This window comes from Nannospalax galili, unplaced genomic scaffold, assembly GCF_000622305.1.
Source record: "Nannospalax galili isolate Female #2095 unplaced genomic scaffold, S.galili_v1.0 scaffold126, whole genome shotgun sequence".
NCBI classification, from domain to species: domain Eukaryota; kingdom Metazoa; phylum Chordata; class Mammalia; order Rodentia; family Spalacidae; genus Nannospalax; species Nannospalax galili.
In genome coordinates, this window is record NW_008355275.1 from 2528282 (window position 1) to 2548111 (window position 19830).

The 19830-nt window shown below is 44.6% G+C and overlaps 1 protein-coding gene across 7 annotated transcripts in view; it reads left to right on the forward strand.

Annotated features, from left to right (window-relative positions):
- Positions 1 to 19830, forward strand: part of Prr5l (proline rich 5 like) — a 93075-nt gene that overhangs the window by 37432 nt on the left and 35813 nt on the right. For 4 of the 7 annotated variants that reach the window (XM_029555701.1, XM_017803001.2, XM_029555704.1 and 1 more), the window contains one exon: positions 5869 to 5917. The exons of 2 other annotated variants lie outside the window; for them this stretch is intronic. In XM_029555701.1, the coding sequence (XP_029411561.1) occupies positions 5869 to 5917 (49 nt within the window). Of the gene's footprint in view, positions 1 to 5868; positions 5918 to 14227; positions 14265 to 19830 lie in introns of those variants that run through there. One more of the 7 variants, XM_029555703.1, reaches the window with a different exon arrangement.

Here is a 19830-nt window from a genome sequence, read left to right on the forward strand (position 1 = left end):
ACACACACACACGGGGGCGGGGGGGGGAAGAGAGAGAGAGAGAGAGAGAGAGAGAGAGAGAGAGAGAGAGAAAGAATCTTGGAAAGAAAGCCTAAGGATGGAGTCCTTAGAGCTCTGGGCTTCCAGGTCCAGCAAAACTACTGGAATCATCACAACTTATCCTTGCCAGGCCTTGCAGCTTTTCTAAGATGTTCTCAAGAATTAATTCACTTCAGTTGTCCTGTGCAGTGATTATCCTTACCAAGTCCATATTCTATTTGAATGGCAGTGGGAAGGCAATGTTTTTGCTCGGGTTGTTGCTGATAGCAGCAGCGAAGTTGTCATGGAGATTCAGGACCAGGCATTGCTCACCAAGATATTACCTTCTCTGGGGTCAATTTCTTGGTTTGTTAAAAGTGGAGCTGTTACTGCTCCCCTGCAGATACCGTTTAGGCTAAAAGACTGAAACATAAATGTCGTGGCTGTCAGTGTCTGACACCCCATAAATAGTAAACTTAACCTGGAAAATAGAGGTGGCATCCTAGGAGCAATTTCTTTCTTATTTAAAGTGTTTTCCAGAAAACAATCGCTTTCTAATTGACAGGGAAGAAACCTTAGGAAAAATGGAAGATAGGCTGCCAGACTGGAGGCTTCCGAGTCACACAGGAGCCTGTGGCCCGCAGTACTGGGAATCAGGATTTTCATTCTTTTCACATGGAGAGACTCACAAACCATGAGCTCGTGAATCCAGCTGCCTTCCACCTTTCTCCCCTTTTGTGTGCTTTACACATGAAATAGGTGAACTTGGTGAGCCAGGTTATGGTGAGGGTGGGAGGAGGATTGTCTCCCTGGGATTTGGACAGGTGTATCTCCGATGCCTTGCACAGGTACACGTGTGTGTGTGTGTGTGTGTGTGTGTGTGTGTGTGTGTGTGTGTGTGTGTGTGAAGGACAGAGGACAACCTCAGGTGTCGTACCTTAGGAACTATCCATCTTTTCTTTTGATACAGAGTCTTACTGGCCTGGGGCTAGCTTAATCTGGCTAAGCTGGTTGACTAGCAAGCCCCAGGGATCCTGACTGTTCCCACTTTCCCAGTTCTGGGCTTACAAGTGCGTGCCACCATGCCTGGCCCTTTTACATGAGTTCTGGATATCAAACTCAGGTTCCCAGCCTGATTTTTTATTTTCATCTCAACCTTTGGATGAGGTGAACCTCCCCAGCCCGTGAGGGCTGACCCAGGAGAAGAAAAGCCTTTTCTCGGCTCTTTGATCCCTTCCTTCTTGCACCTGGCACCATGTCTAATACATAACAGATTTCAATAAACTCTTATGAGTCAAAGAATTAATTAATGGACTTCTTGCTCTCTGTCAGTTGCTCTTTCCTATTATAGTGAGGGGGAGGCAGAGTATATCCCCTAAGTGGGAAAGTATCTACTAGAATCTACTGGAGATGGCACCGTTACCCCAGTTAAAGCCAGAATCTGGTCCCTGGCAGCCCTAACAAACTAGGCTTGGTCTTGTCTTTATTAGACCAATTGAAGAAACAAACAATGGTAAAAAGCAGAAAAAGGAGATTTATTCAATGTGGTCACATTGGAAAGGGAACATAAAGGTCCACTGACTCCCCAAGTCCGTCTTTGGGGTTTTCGGGTAAGGTTAGACTTAAACAGAAGGCAGAAGGTATTCATAACTAAGCAGTCCTGGCCGAGGTGTGGTCCTGCCCGTCACCCACCCATCATTGCTTCAACTTCAGTCTCTCCTGTAAGATGGTTTAACAAGTTGTTAAAATTGTATGAAATCTCCCCCTCAGGCTGGCACCAGGGTTTAGACTTTTTCTTTTTCAAACATGTAATTCTTGGGGCAAGTCCAATTTCTTGGGAACCATTGTTTCAATAGTCTAAGGGAGGGACACAAACGTTTTTGCTCCTTTCAGGATGGTTATAGATTGAGATAGAAGTGTGGAAGATCTCCCTCTTCTCACTTCTGCTGACACAAGAGTAAGAGATTTTCAGAAGTGTCCTTTTCTAGTAAGCCAGGGACAAGCAGGACACAGTACTATAGGGGCAGCCGCGTAACCTGACTCCTTACAGGTTGGCCACCCCAGCACTACTTCTGGCCCCTGGCTCTGGTCCCCTTTCTCCTCCTCCTCCTCCTCTTCCTCCTCCTCCTCTTCCTCCCCCCTCCCCCTCCCCCTCCTCCTCCTTCTGGTTCCATCCAAACAAAGGTTCTCAGATTACCAGCCTAGGCAGGTCTGGAAGGGCAGGTTCACAGGACTTTCAGGATTCTCTGTCATCCATCCTTACACCAGCCTGTTTCCTGAGATTGTGTCCTTGCTGGGGACACTCCCATGATTCTTTCTTGGATTTCAGACCATCCTCAGTAACTATGGGGGCAGTTATTGTTAATTTTAGAGACTAAAGAATTGTTTTTGACTGGAGAGAGTTCATGTGACTCAAAAATGTTAAATCTAGGACTAGAGCGTTAACTCAGTTGGTAAAGTGATTATCATGCAAGTATGAAGACCTGAGTTTGATCTCCAGTACCCACACAAATAGCTGAACATGGTGGTTTGTGCTTGTAATCCCAGCACTGGGGAGGCAGAGATGGAGGATCCTTGGGGCTCAAGGACCAGCCAGCCTAACTGAATCAGTGAGACTCAGGTCCCAGTGAGAGTCCTTGTCTCAAAGTCAAGGTCCCAGTGAGAGTCCTTGTCTCAAAATCAAGGTGGATAGCTCCTGAGGACCAACATCTGAGGTTAACCCATGGCCTCCACATGTACACCCAGTCATGTACACTTGCATCCATACCCATAGGCAGACACACACATGCACACACACACACACACACACACACAAAGTGAAACTTTAAAAAGATATGAGGCGGAGCTCTCCTGCTCCTGTATCCCAGAAGCCTAGTTTCCATCCCCTCCTTTTCAGAAGTAGATATTGTAACAGTAGCTTAATGAGTATTCTTCTAGAATTTCTTTCTCCATATGCAGGTCTATGTATAGATATGTGTCTGGTACCATGAATACCTTATTCAAGGTCCATAGACTGAACTGAACTAGGGTAGCTAGTGATATGACTGTAAGACAGTGTGTCCCTCTAACTTCAGGGAATACACTTGCTAAAGTGTTGTGATGATCTACTTAATTTCCAGTGACAGCTTCAAAGTTCCCCAGTCTCTTTCCTGGGAATGGAGAGGAGGACACATAGCCCTGTACGTTTCTATGTGATTTTTAAAGGCTGCTTATGCATTTTGTGTGTTTCTAAATCAAGGTGCCTCATGAATTCATAGCAACTGTGATTATCTGTACACCACCTGAGTGAGATCAAGTCAGTGAAGTGAAGAGTCTAACGTGACAGTGGAGGGGCTCACAAGGCCCCATCCCTTGCTTCAGAGCTATTGTCAGTTAATGGTAGCTAGAGGAATCATTTTTCTTTGCTGGTGTGGCCACTGGTAGGTTACCTATACAGGGTAGGTCTACTCTATTCTCTTATACCTCTGGAAACACCCTCATTGGCACTCAAAGGTGTGTTTCTCTGGTGATTTGAAATCCCATCAAGTCGACATTGAAGATTAACCATCACAAATACTGGTTCTACTGTGTGTCATTTGATCAACAGTACTTAGGTTTCCCATTATTAAAAAAAAAAAAAAGATTTATTTGTTTTTAATTATATGTGGGTGTGGGTGTCTGTGCCTACGCATGCACACGTGGTTGCCCTTCAATCCAGAAGAGGATGTTGGATGCCCTGGAGCTAGAGTTATAGGTGGTTGTGAGCCACTCGATGGTGCTGGGAGCTGAACTCATGTCCTTTGCAAGAGCAGTATATGCTCTTAACTGTTGAGCCATCTCTCTGACTCTGGCTTTCCCACTTTTGTACAAGCTTAGCTTCTTTGCCTATGGTTTTAAGACTTGTCAGTGGCCACAAAACCTATCGGGAAGCATTTTTCTCTCTCCTTGGTCAGAAACAGACTCCTTGCCTCATCCTACTTCAAAGGCTCCATCCCTGTGGGCCTGCCTTTGCAGTTGCTGTGTCCTGTCCCAGACATGCTTCCAGCCCTAGCCTTGAGGACCAGCAGTGAGCCACTAACTCTCAGCCCAATGGCTTTTACTGAGTTGTTTGTTTTCTTATCTGTGAGAACCCCTAGGATGTACTGGTAGAGTGGCCCTCTGGAAGCCTGCCATTAAATTCAATCAAAATGCTTCCTCTACTACCTGACATATTTCCTACTGTGGGAAAAGGATGTTTTTTCTTTGCTCACCATATGTTTGCAGCTTTTCAGGTTCTAGAAATTTGAGTCAGGAGTGTCTGTCTCTTCTGTCTCGATACCCTTGTGCTTGTTTTATGCACATAATGACATCTTGCTGAAATCTCGTTTATTCTTCAGTGACATGTGTGAGCACGTTGTGGGGCAGGGCGGGGGGGGGGGAGTTAATACCCAGCAAGACTGTCAGAAATTTGAGCATTACTCCTTAATAACCATAGCTGGTGGGAGGGATGGGCAAATGAGATCGCGGAAGCCAGAAAGACTTTGTTCCTAGGGAGTTCACTGGATCCTAGGAGCCAGTTTTTCTTGTTTTCAGTATTTTCACCTAGTCTGGATCAAATTCAGGACGAGTCAGTAGGAATGGTCCCAGTATTTGTCCCAGGGAGAAGAAGTCTGGTGTCCCAATCTCCATTTATTTAGTTACTTTTTTAGCACTTACAAAGCTTTAAAATTACATTGCGAATATATCTATTAACATGCTATCTAGATACACCATCCACCCAAGAGTAGAAACTCCATGACAGCAGAGACCTTGTGTGTCTTTTTCACCTTAGTGCCCCTGGTGTCAGAATAGTATGTAGAGCAGCTCAGTTCATTGTTGCCTGGGCAACCAGAAGCCTGATTTTCCCCACTGTGGTTCCCCTTTAAAGACTGCCTCAGTCCATCCACAGTGAGTGGTAACACCACCCCAACTTAGCCCTGCTGTGAATTTCTAGTCTGGGTGTCTCTGATGGATTTAGAGGAGAGGAAAGGTGGGATTGTGGGAAAACATGTTCAATCTGCAGAAGGTCTGGGTTTGAATCTTGACTCTTCCACTACTTATGCAAGGGGCTTTGGTGGGGGGCACAGTTTATCTGTACAGGAGGAATAATAAGTACAACATCTTGGCACACTTTAAATCCTTGGTTGAAGAATGTATGAAAGGACTGGAGACATGACTCAGTGGTTAAGGGCATTTGCTTTTCTCGAAGAGGACTCAGATTTGGTTCTCAGCACTCACATGGTACTCACAAACGCCTGTAACTCTGGTTCCAAGGAATCCAACGCCCTCTTCTGTCCTCCACAGGAACCTAGCATGCATGTAGTGCATACACATACATACATGCATGCAGGTCAAATACTCATGCACATAAAATAAAAACGAGTAAATCATTTAAAGCAAAGAAAATCAATTAAAAAGGAAATATGAAACACTTTAGACTATAAAGTTCTTTGCAGATGTGAAAGTTTGCAAAGTGGAAGTTGTTGTCATGTTCCCTTTCCATTCCCTCTCCTTTCCCTTCCCCTCCCCTTCCCTTCTCTTTCCTTTCCTTTCCTTCACATAAATCCAGGCCCCAAGGCCTGCCTTTGCCAACTTTGTTAGAGAGTCCCTGTGACTGTCCTTGTTAGGTGTCACTTTTGCAGTGTGGACTGAGGAGTGGGCCTCCACTTTGGATTTCCATCACGACAGTAACCTAAGAGAGGAGGACACTGTGGATCTAGGAGACAGTGCTCCTTCCTCAGTCCTGGCTTCTACCCTGGGCCACTAGTGAGCATGCTGTCATCTTGTACAAGAAGTGGTCACCAGGAGTTGTACCACACCAACATCTACTTGACTGTGTTTTTCTCTCCCCAGGAGGCTGCTGAAGAGTGAACTTGGATCATTCATTACAGACTATTTCCAGGTAACTTGGGTGGGTTCTAGCACCCATCATGCATGGGGTTCATGTACCCACATAGGTGGCAATACTGCACATCTGGACATTCCTTCAGTGGCCACAGTTGTATGTGCTGCAGTGGTTGCAGAGGGCTGCCAGGCAAGTAAGTGGTCCCTGATGTTAGGAGAGATCAGATTCCCTTGCAAAAGGATTTGGGCTTTTGGTTCTCAGGACCCATTTATAGTGTCAAAAATTGTTGCCCACTTTGGTTATAGCTGTCTGTCTATCCTGTATTAGAAACTCTGGGGCTGGAGAGATGGCCTCTGCTCTTGCAGAGGACCTGGGTTCGATTCCCAGCACCCACATGGCAGGTAACAACTGTCTGAAACTCTAGTTCCAGAGGATCCGACACCTTCTTCTGACCTCTGTGAGCATTGCATGACACAGGTGCACTTACATGCAAGCAGGCAATACACTCATATACATAAAATAAAAATAATAAAAAAATATATTTTAAGAAACTGTGCCTCAGACACTTTAAAATACATCTTTATTTAAATAGTAAACTAATTACCCAGATGCATAAATGACGTCTATGAAAAATAACTACTTTTCCAGAATAAAACAGCAGTAAGAATAGTGGCATTTTTAAAATTGTGATTGTCATTTTGTTTTGTTGCCTGTGTATGTGTGTGTACAGATAGCTACATGGCCTGCTTTCTAGAACATAGCTCTTTCTCTTGTATGCTTTTTATTCAGTGGGCTGGGCTATTGCTTGACAGGTACACTGTCCCAACCTAGAGCTCATGGGGGAAAAGGCCAGAGCAGCTTATTGTTACTAAGGGCAATTTTTATCATGTGGGTCCCCCACCCATCTCTAACCCCCTGACTCTCTGGGTGGTGTTTAGTTGGATTAGGTATATATGACCTTTAGCCAAATTATTTCTTGTAATGAAGCCTCCTGGTCTGTTCTGCTGAAGACAGGACTGGATCTGACAATCAAACTTCCCTTCTATCTACACATTGTTACAGGAATAAGAGTTCAAAGTCCCAGGTCCCTGTGGGGCACAGTTTCTAAGCCATAGACACAAGCTGCTTCCCTGACTCTAACCAAAGATGTGTGGGAGCTGCTGGGTGACAGTGAGTGACCAGTTGAGTTACACTTTCATCAAGTCAGTCCCCACTAAATGGTACTTGGGCAAACTGCTTTATCTCTGCCTCAGTTTTCTCATCTGTATAATGAGAATAAAAATATTGCTTACCTTATACAGTTATTATATGGTTTATAACAGTGGCAGAGAACTCAGAATTAGCAGGCGGCAGACAGCAGAGAGAAATGGTCAAGATCATGGGACTTACAGGCTGCCCAGGTTCAGGACCCATTATGGCCATTTACTGACTTCATCTCTCTGAGCAAGTTGCTTTATCTCTCAGTTTTAGTTTCCTCTTCTATAAAACAGGACCTAACCTTATAGGGTTATTAAAGGGATTAAATAAATTTTTATTTACAAAGCATTGACTGACTGGCACAAAGGCAGAAAGAATAATAGTGTTTATTAAATTTATGTTGGTTCCTGTGTATTATTCTAAAGCATAACCTATCCCTTTTGATCAAAAAGGAACAAAAATATGTATGATCATAGTTTCAGTTTGGTTTATATTATTTCATATCTGGTAGATTATAGTTTAAAATGTTTAAAGAGATTTTACTTTTTAGAAACAAAGACACTGCTTTGTTATTTTTGCACCCAAGTTTCAGGAAGGTTAAATTTTTATGTTCACTTATAAAGCATGACAAATGTCAGTCAGCTAAACATATGTGTATGTACCATATGTGTGTATGTGCTCACACAAACACTTGCACACACACACACACACACACACACATACACACACACACACACACACAGCAGGAAAGAGCAACTTGAAACTTAGACAGACCAAAACTCAACAGAAGTCTGGTATTCAGTCAGGGCATCGACTCAGCTACTTGGAAGATAGTATCTCTTGGGGGGAGGGTGGGGGAAGAAGGGTGAGCACTCAAAAGGAGGTGAAGAGTCCCGACTGTGAATCATCTCAGATGCCTTTAGCTCAAAGGTCAGCCTTGGCCTCACTCTCCTCCATGTGGTCTCTATCGATTGAGTTTAAGTACTGCCGGAGAGAAATGGTTTTTCCATCATTCCTGGAGAAGCCTGCTGGGCTGGGCTGTCTTCTGCCTTGACATTTGGAAGAGACAGGGTTGGTTGCAGTTTCAGTCAAGTTTTAAATGTCAGCTGTCTTTTGGTGGTGGCTACCCCTAGAGCAATAGAAAGGGCATGTCTGGGTGGGGACTTGTGTATGTGGGAAGTCCTAAGGTTTTGGGGGTGGTTAATACTGCTTATGAAGATGTCAGATACTTCAAAACTAATAACCACATGTCATTTCCTATCAGGATCCTAATCAGAGAAGCTGCTTACTGAACAGAGTTGTCTTCTTTGGGTGTGGTTGGAGACTAATTTTCAGAACTTTGAATCTGGACTTTCCTTATTTAAAATACTAGACTGGAAAAAGCTGTCTCGGATACTGTTTATTTAAATGTTTTTTTAAAGGTTTTAAGATTTGGGTGGATATACAATATTTTTTTTTCCTGGTGTTTTTAAGCATTTAGTTTCCCTTCCTATTTTTTTTAAACTTAAAAAAATTATTTATTTTTTATGTGTATGTGTGTATTGTCTGCACGTAGGTAAGTGCACCCGTGTCGTGCAATACCCGAGGAGGGCAGAAGAGGCTGTTGGATCCCCTGTGACTGGAGTTAGCTGCCATGAGGGCTCTGGGATTTGAACCCAGGTCTTCTGCAAGAACAAATAGTGTTCTTAACTGCTGAGCCATCTCTCCAGCCCCTCCCTTCCTGTTTTTATAGAGTATCTAATGGATGTTCAGTGAATGTTCATGGGTGAGCCGAAGGGATGGTCTACCATAGACACCAGAAGTGACATTTGGTGACCCACACAATGGCAGTGAATAACATTAGAGATCAGGATTAGAAAACAAAATGTTACTCTTTTTAATTTCCTTTTAGTGCTTATGATTATGTCAGAGAGTATTTTGGGCAGTCTTCTCCAGGATTTGGCAATCTCCTTTTTTTAAGGAAGAGGAAGCAGGCCTTTAACTTGGTGTTAACCAAGGGGTTAAGATTTTGTGGCGTTATTTTATTGGTAGTGAGTTGAGCACTGAGTGATTTTTTTCACTCATGATGAGTGATATTGCTACTGCTTCCTTTTAACACATAGTGACATTTTTGACAAGTAGCTTCATTTAAGAAAAATAGCACAAAAGGGTAACAGTGCAGGCGGCCTTGGCTATGGTTTCTACGCTGAGTATGCTTCAGAGGGGATGAGGGGGGAGTAAGGCTTGGGCTGGGCATTGCTGATGAGGCTGCTGCTTCCAAAGCATTCCCTTCAGAAGAAATCCCCACATGAGGGAGTCCAGCCTTGCAGAGGCAGGATCAACATTCCATCCAGCCACCAGTCTTACTTTTAGGGGGCAAAGCTGTAAAAGGCTCCAGCAAAGAACCAGGAGGATGATCTGGGGACAGATGAGGAGCAGAGCCCTGGGGTAGGCAGGGAAGTCCCTAAACCTTGGTTGCTCAGAAGAATGTGAACAAGCTCCTAGGGCCCTGGGCATCTCAGCATGGCGTCAGACAGCTACCCCTGGGCACCTGCATTTGGCAGTGAGATCTGTCCCTTCCCGGAACCCCACTCTCCCAGTCAGAGCTCAGTTTGAAAAGCTGTGCCTATGGTTCTGCTTTTGCAAGTGAGTGTTTTCATTTTACAACTTTAAAGAAAGAACATCTACAGTGAAGAATAGTGAAAATGGCCTGCAATGAGAGCAGGGGAAGCAGTAGAATATGCTGCTTATCTCTAATCTGCACACAGATCAAACGGGTTGTTTGATCGAGGATGCCTGGATAGATTTCCATGAGACACTGGTCAGAAAAATCTCTGACATTTCCAGTATTGATTTTTTTTTTCTTTTCCTCTGTCTGTTTTGAATTGTGCCTGGGAGGAAAATTGGGGTTTCCGAGTGGATGTCTATAGCCTAGTGACAGCTTAGAGGGACAATTGGCTCTCTATCAGGCTTGAAGCGGATGTCATAAAATGATCTGCATTTTTGTATTGCCTAGTTAGGTGTCTTGATGGTTGAGGGTGTCTGGGGGAGGGAGTTGCACACTGCACTTTCTCAGTTCTGCATCTGTGGGCTGCACTGTTCACTAAAAACCTTTCCCCAAGGCCAGAAAGTTCCATTTCTTCTGTTGGAACTAGAATTTTTCTTCATAAAGAAACTTAGGCTAGAGTCAAAGGCGCTGAGTGAGTTAGTACTAGGATGAAGGGAAACTCAGATACCTGGCTGTGTTTGACATACGTGTATGTAGATGAATGCGTGCACACACGTAGATATATGTATATCTACATACATATATCTATATATCTATATGTATATATATATATATATATACACACATATATATGTTTTTCTGTTTGCTGCTGGTATCTACAAGAACCCTGGGAAGGGACTGGTTGCCACAATGTCAGGGGACCATGTGCATGCTAGCTGCTGAAAGAGGAGACCCATGTGAGCTGTCCTGGCCACTGTGGGGTTTAAAATTGGAGGCAGTTGCAGGAATGTAGATGAATCTATACCAGCAGCACACAGAGTAGCATTGGCTGAACATTGAACACTGGAATGTTCAATGTCTCACTCTGTGAGACAAAGATAGGACTTATACAGACTTAGGATGAGTGGGATGGAGTTGAGAATAGTGTTTGTGATTTCCAAATCCAAACTGTATAGCGAAGAAATGTGTTTGCTTTTCTTTAATCAGTCTGGAAAGCCTTCTATAAGAAGCAGGGTTCCCCCACTAGAAAGGCAGATAATGAGGAGGCCGACTGGGAGGAAGGGGAATCCCACACATACTCAGCTTTGAAGGTTAAAAATGGGGCCAGTGCACAAAGAGGCTTTGATGGGGGGCGGGGCTGGTGAGGATTATGTTTTTAGGTGAGAAGGTCATTAAAGTTGCGTTGTGAGTTTGAGTGGTACTTGGAACATCGGCATGGTAGAGGCTGAAAACATGGGGGTGGCCACTCTGACCTCTGAATGCAGCTAACTGGGGTATAAGGAGTGTTCCTGGATGGTGAGGCTCCTCCCTGGGCAGCCCCCTGCCAGCCAGTGGTTACCTTTCAGCAGCTTTCCTACACACAGTATCCAGGCAGTTACTTGGATTCTGTGCAATTATTTGAATATTTTTTATTGTGCTTTTCTCACGTTTATGAAGCTAAGTGGGAAAATGACTCTTGAAATTGATAGCCACAGGCCCTAATATTTTTTAGATAAAGATGAAAATTAATAGGCATGCTGTGATAGTAGATCTTTAGCCTCATTAGAATTGGATTGTTGCATCCTCAGTTGCAAAAGAAAGGAATGGACAAGTACAAAATGCTGAACATACATCATCTGAGGATGAGCTCTGAAGAAGAGATGTAATTAGGGATTTTATCAGCCTTCCTAGCTTTGTGGGAACAGCATTCCTTCAAAGTTGTTCTGTGTGAGAACCATATTTTCAGGAGCCTATTATGAAATTGAGCGATTTCTTGTAGACTAGGTAGGGAATGGAATGAGCTAGGTTTAGTAAGAAGGTGAAGGGAACTCAGTAGGCTGAGATAGATGCTGCACGTGTGGTGTTAAAATAAGTGAAAGTCAGGACTGAAGAGGTTGCTCAATGGTTAAGGTCACTGGCTGCTCTTGCGGAAGACCTGGGTTTGATTCCCAGCAACCACATGGTGGCTAACAACTGCCTGTGACCTCTGTAGGCACCGCATGACACAGGTGCACTTACACACATGGGCAATACATTCATACACATAAAATAAAATAATAAGTAAAAAATATTTTAAAAAATAAGTGGAAGTGGTGAGCAGTCCAACAGTTATGAGAAGCAAGGGCTATTGGTAATTTTTATACATATGGAAATATTTCTTTGAGCCTTTCTGAAAGTTATAATGAGGACTGGGGATGCAGCTAAGTTGGTAAAATGCTTGCCTAGCATGCGTGAGGCCCTGTGATCCATCCCTAGCACCCCATAAACCAGGAATGGTGGTGTACATCTGTAATCCCAGCATCTGGGAAGTAGAGGCAGGAAGGCCAGATTAGGCTACACTGAGTTCAGGGCCACCCTGGGATACATGAGACCCTATTACAAGCAAACAAAACAATAATAGAAAAGAACTAGAAGGGGGAAAAAAAATCCTGATAACAGCAACAGCTAACATTTTCAAGTACTTACACACGAGCATCGCTCTGAGCCAGTGCTTCTCAAAATGTGGTCCTAGAACAGCATCTTCTGCATTACCCGGGACCATATTGGCACATCCTCAGGCCCAAGGACTGTACAAGGACCACGGTGGGGGGAGGGCAGCCTCCATGCTTGGGTGTGAGCTCAAGCCCGAGAACCCTCCAAGATTTTTACTGGACCAACTCATTAATTCTTCTTGACAACCAGTGAGGGTGACTCTGTCCTTCTGTGTCCTTTTCTTAGAGGTGCTGTAACTGAGGCTCAGAGGAGGGGGCTCTTAGTCTAAGAACATAGTAAAGGGTGGAGAAAAGATCTCACCCAGGTCACCTGGCCTTGGGAGAAAGTGTCCAGGGTTATACTATAAATGCTAGGAAGCTTTAGCATTCCCCTTGAAAATGAGCCCCAAGGAGGTGAAGTTTCAAGGTTATTTTGTTGTTTGTTTTGAGTGCTCAGCAAACCAGATATGGACTATTTGTCTGCTTCCTTTTAAAATAATGTTTGAGGTCGGGCGTAGTGTCACACGCCTTTAATCCCAACACTTGGGAGGCAGAGGTAGGTGGATCTCTGTGAGTTCAAGGCCAGCCTGGTCTACATAGTGAGTTCCAGGACAGTTGGGGCTATAGGGAGACCCTGTCTCAAAAAGACCAAAAAGAAAGAAATAAAGAAAAAAAAAAGCAGAGGGTTAATTATTTCTGGTCTTTTTTTCAGAGATTTGGCGTTTGCTCACTTGCCAGAAGGTTTGTAAGCCGAACAGCCAAGTAACAGGTAACAAACTGGGAGTGTTCCAGTGGCTTTGGAGGTGATAAAGACTTCGGCAGAGAGAAACCCTGGGAAGAGGGAAGCTGTGCTGCAATGTGTGCCCCGCCATTTCGTCCTGAAGCCTGTGACCTGCAGGTGGGGATGGCAGGCACTTAGAAGGCAGACTCTTCCCTTCTGGACTTCAGCCCCTCATCACTAACTTCAAGCCTGAAGACTGTTACCAAGGAACACTCGGGTTGGAAGAAGCAGCTAACACAGAATGGGGCTCATAATAATAATGTTTGAGGCCAAATTCATGAATGATGCTAATAAGTGAACAATTAGCCAGTTTAGTGCTGGGTTCTAACCTTTGCAGTTTGCCTCTGCAGATTCCTCTCTGACCCTTTCATACCTACCCATGGCAGACCTCATTTACCAGGAATATTTTGGGATCTGAAAGAAGTTGTATTTGTAGGTTTTCCACTGCTCATCTAGGACTGCATTCAGGTTCACAGGAAATGCAGATGTCATTAGAGATGATGGCTGACCCATCACCATCACAGAGGGAAACCATGGAGGTGGACATGGGGTCCATCACTGGGCTCATGCCAGCAGCAGGACCTTTGAAGACATTGCTGTCTCACATTCCTGGTGTGGACCTGGGACTTCTCAGTTGGCAGAGTAACATAGCAGTAGGCCCCTCTAGGGTAGAAAAGAATGTCTCATTTGGGAATGGGGTCAGTCTTAGAGCCAGGCTTCCCCTGGCTGGATACTGGATACAAGTGGTAGAAAGGAAGACCCTGAAAAAGTGCTTTTAGAGAAATGCAAGGTTGCAAGATGGCAGCAGAAAGCTACCGGCCTTTCCTCCACCCAGCTGCCTTGGTGTCTGAACCGGAAATGAATCCAATCTGCTTCTCCTGTAGATAAGGACACAGACACCTCTCGAGGACAGGACCACCTGATCATTAAAAGCACCAACCCTCTGCCTGCTAGGTCTGTATTCCAGTCCTTGCTAGATGACTGTGGTGGTTTGAATGAAAATGTCCCCCATAGGCTCCAAGTATTTGGTCATTTTGTCCCCAGATGATGGTGCTGTTTTGGGAGGTTTCAGAAGGTATGGCTATCCTGGAGGAAGCATGTCACTGGGGGTGGGCTTAGAGAGTTCTTAAGCCTTGCCAGATCTCCAGTTGCTCTCTTTCTTCCTGTGCCTATGAGATGATGTGAGAGCTTAGCTTCTGCTGCTCCTGCTCCAGCCACCTCCAGGCACCATGCCTCCCTGCCATGACGGACTGTAATTCCTCTGGAACTGTAAGCTCAGATAAATTCTTCCTTCTATAAATTGCTTGGGTCAATGTTTCTATCACAGCAACAGAAAAGTAACTAATACAATGACTTACTGTGTATCCTCAGGCTTCTTACTTAACCTCTCTGAGCATCCCTTTTCTTAGCAGTAATCTAATTGTAATTAGAGTAGCTACTTCATAAGGTTGCTGTGGTAACAGATGATGTATACAAAGTGTTTAGTATATAGTAAGCAGTGAACACATGGTAGCTATTCATATCATAGTGTTTTATTTTTTAATTTTTTTTTTTTGGTTTATATTTTTTTGAGACAGGGTCTCCCTGTAGCCCCAGCTGGCCTGGAACTTGCTATGTAGACCAGGCTGGCCTCAAACTCACAGAGATCTGCCTGCCTCTGCCCCCCGAGTGCTGGGACTAAAGGCATGCACCACCATGCCCGGGTATTTATTTTTATTTTATGTGTAAGAGTGTTATGCCCACATGTATGTAAGTACACCCATGTCATGCAATGCCCATAGAGGACTGAAGAAAGTGTCCAGTCCTCAGGAACTGGAGTTATGGATGGTTGTTAGTCATCATGTGGGTGCTGGGAATCAAATCCGGCCCTCCGCAAGAGCAGTCAGTGCTTTTAACTGCTGAGCCTTCTCTCTAGACCGCGTATCATAATATTTTAATTGCTGAAGTAAGCCAGACAAATATCCTGCAATGGTGGAAACATATGAGGTTTGGGTTTGTTAGGTGCTTCTCTGACCTTCAGTTTCATTCATTTAGAAGAAGGAGCCAGGCTTGTGGCTGAGGTAACATGAAATAATTTACAAAAAGAGTACAATGCTGTGCCTGCTAAACGCCAGCCAGTAAAGAACTCCACTGTCTTCCTACCCGCATCTTCCTCATGTTAAGGGGGCATTAGTAGCTGCAGTAGCTAGCAGCATAACCTTGACAGCGGTTTGACGGGGCATGGAGCTCTTCCTACTGGGAAGGTGGGGTTGACGGTAATTCTCCCCTAACCTTCTAGGTTACTGTCTTTTCTGGGTCCCTCTGACTGGGGTCCGGGGAGACATACATGGCTGACAAACCACACTCTTCTCCTCTGCTAACCTTACCACCTCCAGTGCTCCCATGTTGCCCAGGACAAGTTGGTCATTTTCTCTGTCAAAGGCAGGGTTGCTTGGGATGCCTTTCCCTACACATCCTCCCTGAGTTTTTCCTGAACCTCATTTTTCTGTTTACAGCCCATTTTTCTGTCTTGAGGGAAAAAAATGTCAGTTCTTTTTCCACTTCCGGATCCTTCTGCTACTTCATTAAAGTGCTATTTAGTCCATGGCCAAATTCACTGATGGTATGCCAGGAGGATGCATTGAGTAACAACCGGACCATTGCCAAGTTCCAAGTCATTTCCTAGGGAGCTACTATTTAACTAACTGGTTTGTGGCTTGAAGCCTTCTGGCAAGGGAGGTTGTGGTGGGGCATGCTATTGGGCATGGGGTGGGGGGAGGAAAAGAATGGGACCTTCAGCTTTGTTAGTGCTTGGCTTTGTTGCTACTGCTTAGCAGCAAACATCTGCTCAGATGTTTGGGGGTCAAGCCTTGTCAGGGATGGGGATTCTTTGAGGTGAGGTCTTGGAAGAACTGTCGCTTAGAAAGATAATACAGAATAACTACCTGAGATAAGGCTTCCCTTCTTTCTTCCCTCCCACCTTCTTTCCCATTTCCTCCCTCCCTCCCTTCTTCCTTCCCTCCTCAGTTTTTATCTCTCAGAACCTTTGAGCAGGCTTAAGTACTATATATGCCAAGTTAGCATCTACTTAGGTAAAGTGGTTGGCAGAGGGTGGGCTGCATAATCTGTAGGGCCCAGATCTAAATGAAAAAGATAGATGACAGTCTCTGCACTCTGCCACATAGACCATGGAGTAGGGCACATAACAGGGCCCACTGAGTCACTAGAGTATGTGCCATAGCACATATGACCAGAGGATGGCTGCCACCGTGATGCTGGCCAAGAATTTGTAAGCATTGCCCAGCCCTGACCTCTATGCACCATGCTCACAAACAAAACCCATCACCACCCCAAGGGTAGGGTAACATCAGTGGTAGGTACTGCAGAGGAAGTGTGGGTGTGGCTCAGACACCAGGGTGGGAAATGCAGATGCCCGCAGACTCCACTGGGAGGTGGTGGCTCCAGGCTTCCAGTGAATTGCTGCTGCACAGTCCCACCAGACCTCACTTATAACACACACACACACACACACACACACACACACACACACACACAGCACCCCCCCCCCCGCCCTCATATCACACACACACACACACACACACACACACACACACACACACACACGGGACTTAAAGACAGCAACAGCAGAGTGCTAAAACCCAAAATGCAGCACCCTTCAAGTGCAAGGCCTGAGGACTGCTGGATCCTCCACGGTGCAGGAGTCCAAGCCACTGCAGAGTCCCTGAAGGGAACACTTGGCTAGGTGGAGTCCCAGGAGAGGCAGAACTAGAGCAGTCCTGGCAGCTCAGCAGAAAATGTGGCTATGGTCCAGAGAATGGGGGTCACAGCTCCACTGGGCGGATGACAGCAGTTCTTCAGAAAAACTGGAGCTAGATGCTGGGCTGCTCCCAAAGGATCAGGATTCAATAGGTACTGAATAAAAGCTGCCTAAGGGAGTCTGAGCTGCATTCCTGGGTGTTGGAGTTTGGGGGAGGGAGACCTTAATCTAGCCTCAGTTACTGGAGATCAAAGCATTTGTAGCATGCTTTTCAAGGGGCTTTGGCTTCTTGGAAAATGGGGGCCAGTTAAATACCAGCAAGTCTGTGTGTGAGCAGTCCATGTTGACTACAGGATCAGGGCAAGGAGATGGACTAGATGACCTCAAGGCACCAGCATTCCCCATGTTTTTGTTTACTTTGATTTAAGCTACAGCACTTTCATGCTGTGTATCATGAGAGCCTTAAAATGAAAGTTTCCGGTATCATTTCCCCATAATCCAGGAATAACTTCTTTTCTTTGGGAACATAGTTTTCCCTGTAACATCCCTAACACAGGCCACCTGTTGAAATTTATTCCTTCAGATTTGGGCAAAGGAATTTTTATCAAATGAAGAAAATAGTAACAGGTTTAGGGACCCTATGCTATCTTCCCTCTCTTAAAAATGTTTTGTTTCTTATCTTGACTCCTTAAAAATATGAAATAATTCCTATCACCAAAATAGGTAGCCTCTATGTTCAACAAATACGAAAACGAGTACCTACTATACCCGGCCCATGCTGGGAGCAGGGTATTGATGTAAGAAATGGCCCTTGTCCTCGAGAATCTAAAAGCCTAGTAGATATGTAATTGGACTGTGTGTGTGTGTGTGTGTGTGTGTGTGTATGTGTGTGTCTCTGTGTGTGTGTGTGTGTGTGTGTGTGTGTGTGTGTGTGCATGTGGAGGCCAGAGGAGGTCAGGTGTCCTGCTCTATCACTCTCCACTGTGTTCCTCTGAGTCCAGATCTCTCAATGAACCTGGAGCCAGGCTGGTAGCAAGCCCCAGGGATCTTCCCGTTCCAGCACCACACAATTCTGGGGTTAGGGTTAGTGCTGGGGGTTTGAACTTGGATCTTCATGCTTACATAGCAAGTGCTCTTACCCATCATCCCAGGCCTGGATGTATTTTTTTATGAATTCATACTAAAACCTGGACTAGGTTTTTTATTTCTCTTAGCATCCCAGCTTCCCACTGCTCCCGTAAGTGCACATAACTAGAGTGATTGGACAAAATGCTCTAAACCCATCCTGGAGGGAGTCTTGGTTACATTTGAAGAGGTGTCCTAGAAATGTGAAGTTAAGAAGGACTTGCAGAATTGTTTTAGAAGAAGGTTGGGGCGTTAGCATTGACAGACATTTAGGAGTCTTACACAGAGTGCTGGGGAGATGTTCTGAGAACTTTACTGAAAAGGAGGTTTGGGATTGAGACTCCAAGGTCACAGTGGGTGGGATTTGTGCTCAGGTGGAGTGACTGTCATTCCCACACATGTGTGCAATCTTTTACATCCAGATCAGCTTCACAAGGTGTCGATTACTCTGACTTGGGGTTGGGCTATGTTCATGATCTCTGACCCAGAGGCAGGATTCATTTTCTGAGCCAGAGCTGGAAAACAGGTTAGAGCTTTATTGTAATTTCCTGTACATTCCATAATATTGAAAGATGTGATTTTTTTTCCCCTCAAACAGAATTGGTGTAGGATATCATTCTAACTTTGATTAAGGTTCTATCTGCCATCTTGAAACTATAAACAGTAGCCAATTACATTTTAAAATTAGGTCATATCTGTGAATCTCAGTGGGATTATAGAATTTAGCATGTGCACCAGTCACAGAAATATGATAGCAATTTTGATAAAATATCTTTGTCCTGGGGCTGGGGAAATGGCTCAATGAATAAAGTGCTTGTTGGGCACGCATAAAAACCTGAGTTCAACCAGGCATGGTGGCGCACACCTGTAGTTCCAGCACTTGGGAGGCAGAGGCAGACGGATCTCTGTGAGTTCAAGGCCAGCCTAGCCTACATAGTGAGTTCCAGGATAGCTGGGGCTACAGAGAGACCCTGCTTCAAAAAGACAAACAAACAAACAAAAAATCCTGAGTTCAGGTCCCTAGGATCCATGTAAAAGCCAGGTGTAGTGGTATATGTCCATAACCCCAGTGCTGGGGAGGTGGAGACAGGAGGATCCTGGGGGCATGTTGGTTGAAAATAACATTCTGCATGTTCAGTGAGAGATTCTCTCTCAAAAAATAAAGTGGAAAAGAGATTGAGAAAGACTTTCTGACATCCACCTCTGGCTTCTATATGTGCACACACAGCAAGTGCACCCCCACTCTTCCCTTGCCCCTGACATTTTGTACACTTATTAAAGGTCCATTCATTACTGTCTTTCTTTGCTTGTCACTCTGGGAAGATGCTGAGTGTGTCTATAGTGATTAGCTTTTGCAAGAAATTTATAGATATACCAGTAATAGCACTATACAGAAGAGAAAGCCAGGACAGAGGAAAAGTATGCACCAAGACTCAGTGCTAGAAAATGACTATCATATAGGTGTGCGCCTGGACAGGAAGAATAGTGGGAAATGTTCTCTGGAGTAGCTGGGACACTACGACTGACAACACTTATATGTGTGTTTTGAAGAGTGAGGATTTTAAATGTCCCCAACCCAAAGAAATGCTCAGTATCTGAGATACATTAGTTACAGTGACCTGATTATTGCACGCTGCAGACATGGATTAAAATGTCACAACTATGAAGCTATATTGTATGTCAATTAAAAATTTAAAATGTATTAAAATCAATTTAGAATATAATAAGATAATATAGTTAGTGGGGGAAAAGGAAGAAAAGTAGCTGAAAGCCAGATAGGGTGGAACATACCTGCAATCCCAGCATTTGGGAGGCAGAGGAAGGAAGATTGCAGGTTTGAGGCCAGCCTGGGCTACTTAGTGAGAACTTGTCTGTAACTGACTGACTAACTTAACCAACTAACTAAATAACTAAATAAATAACTAGCTACATAAATAAAATCAAGTAGCTGAG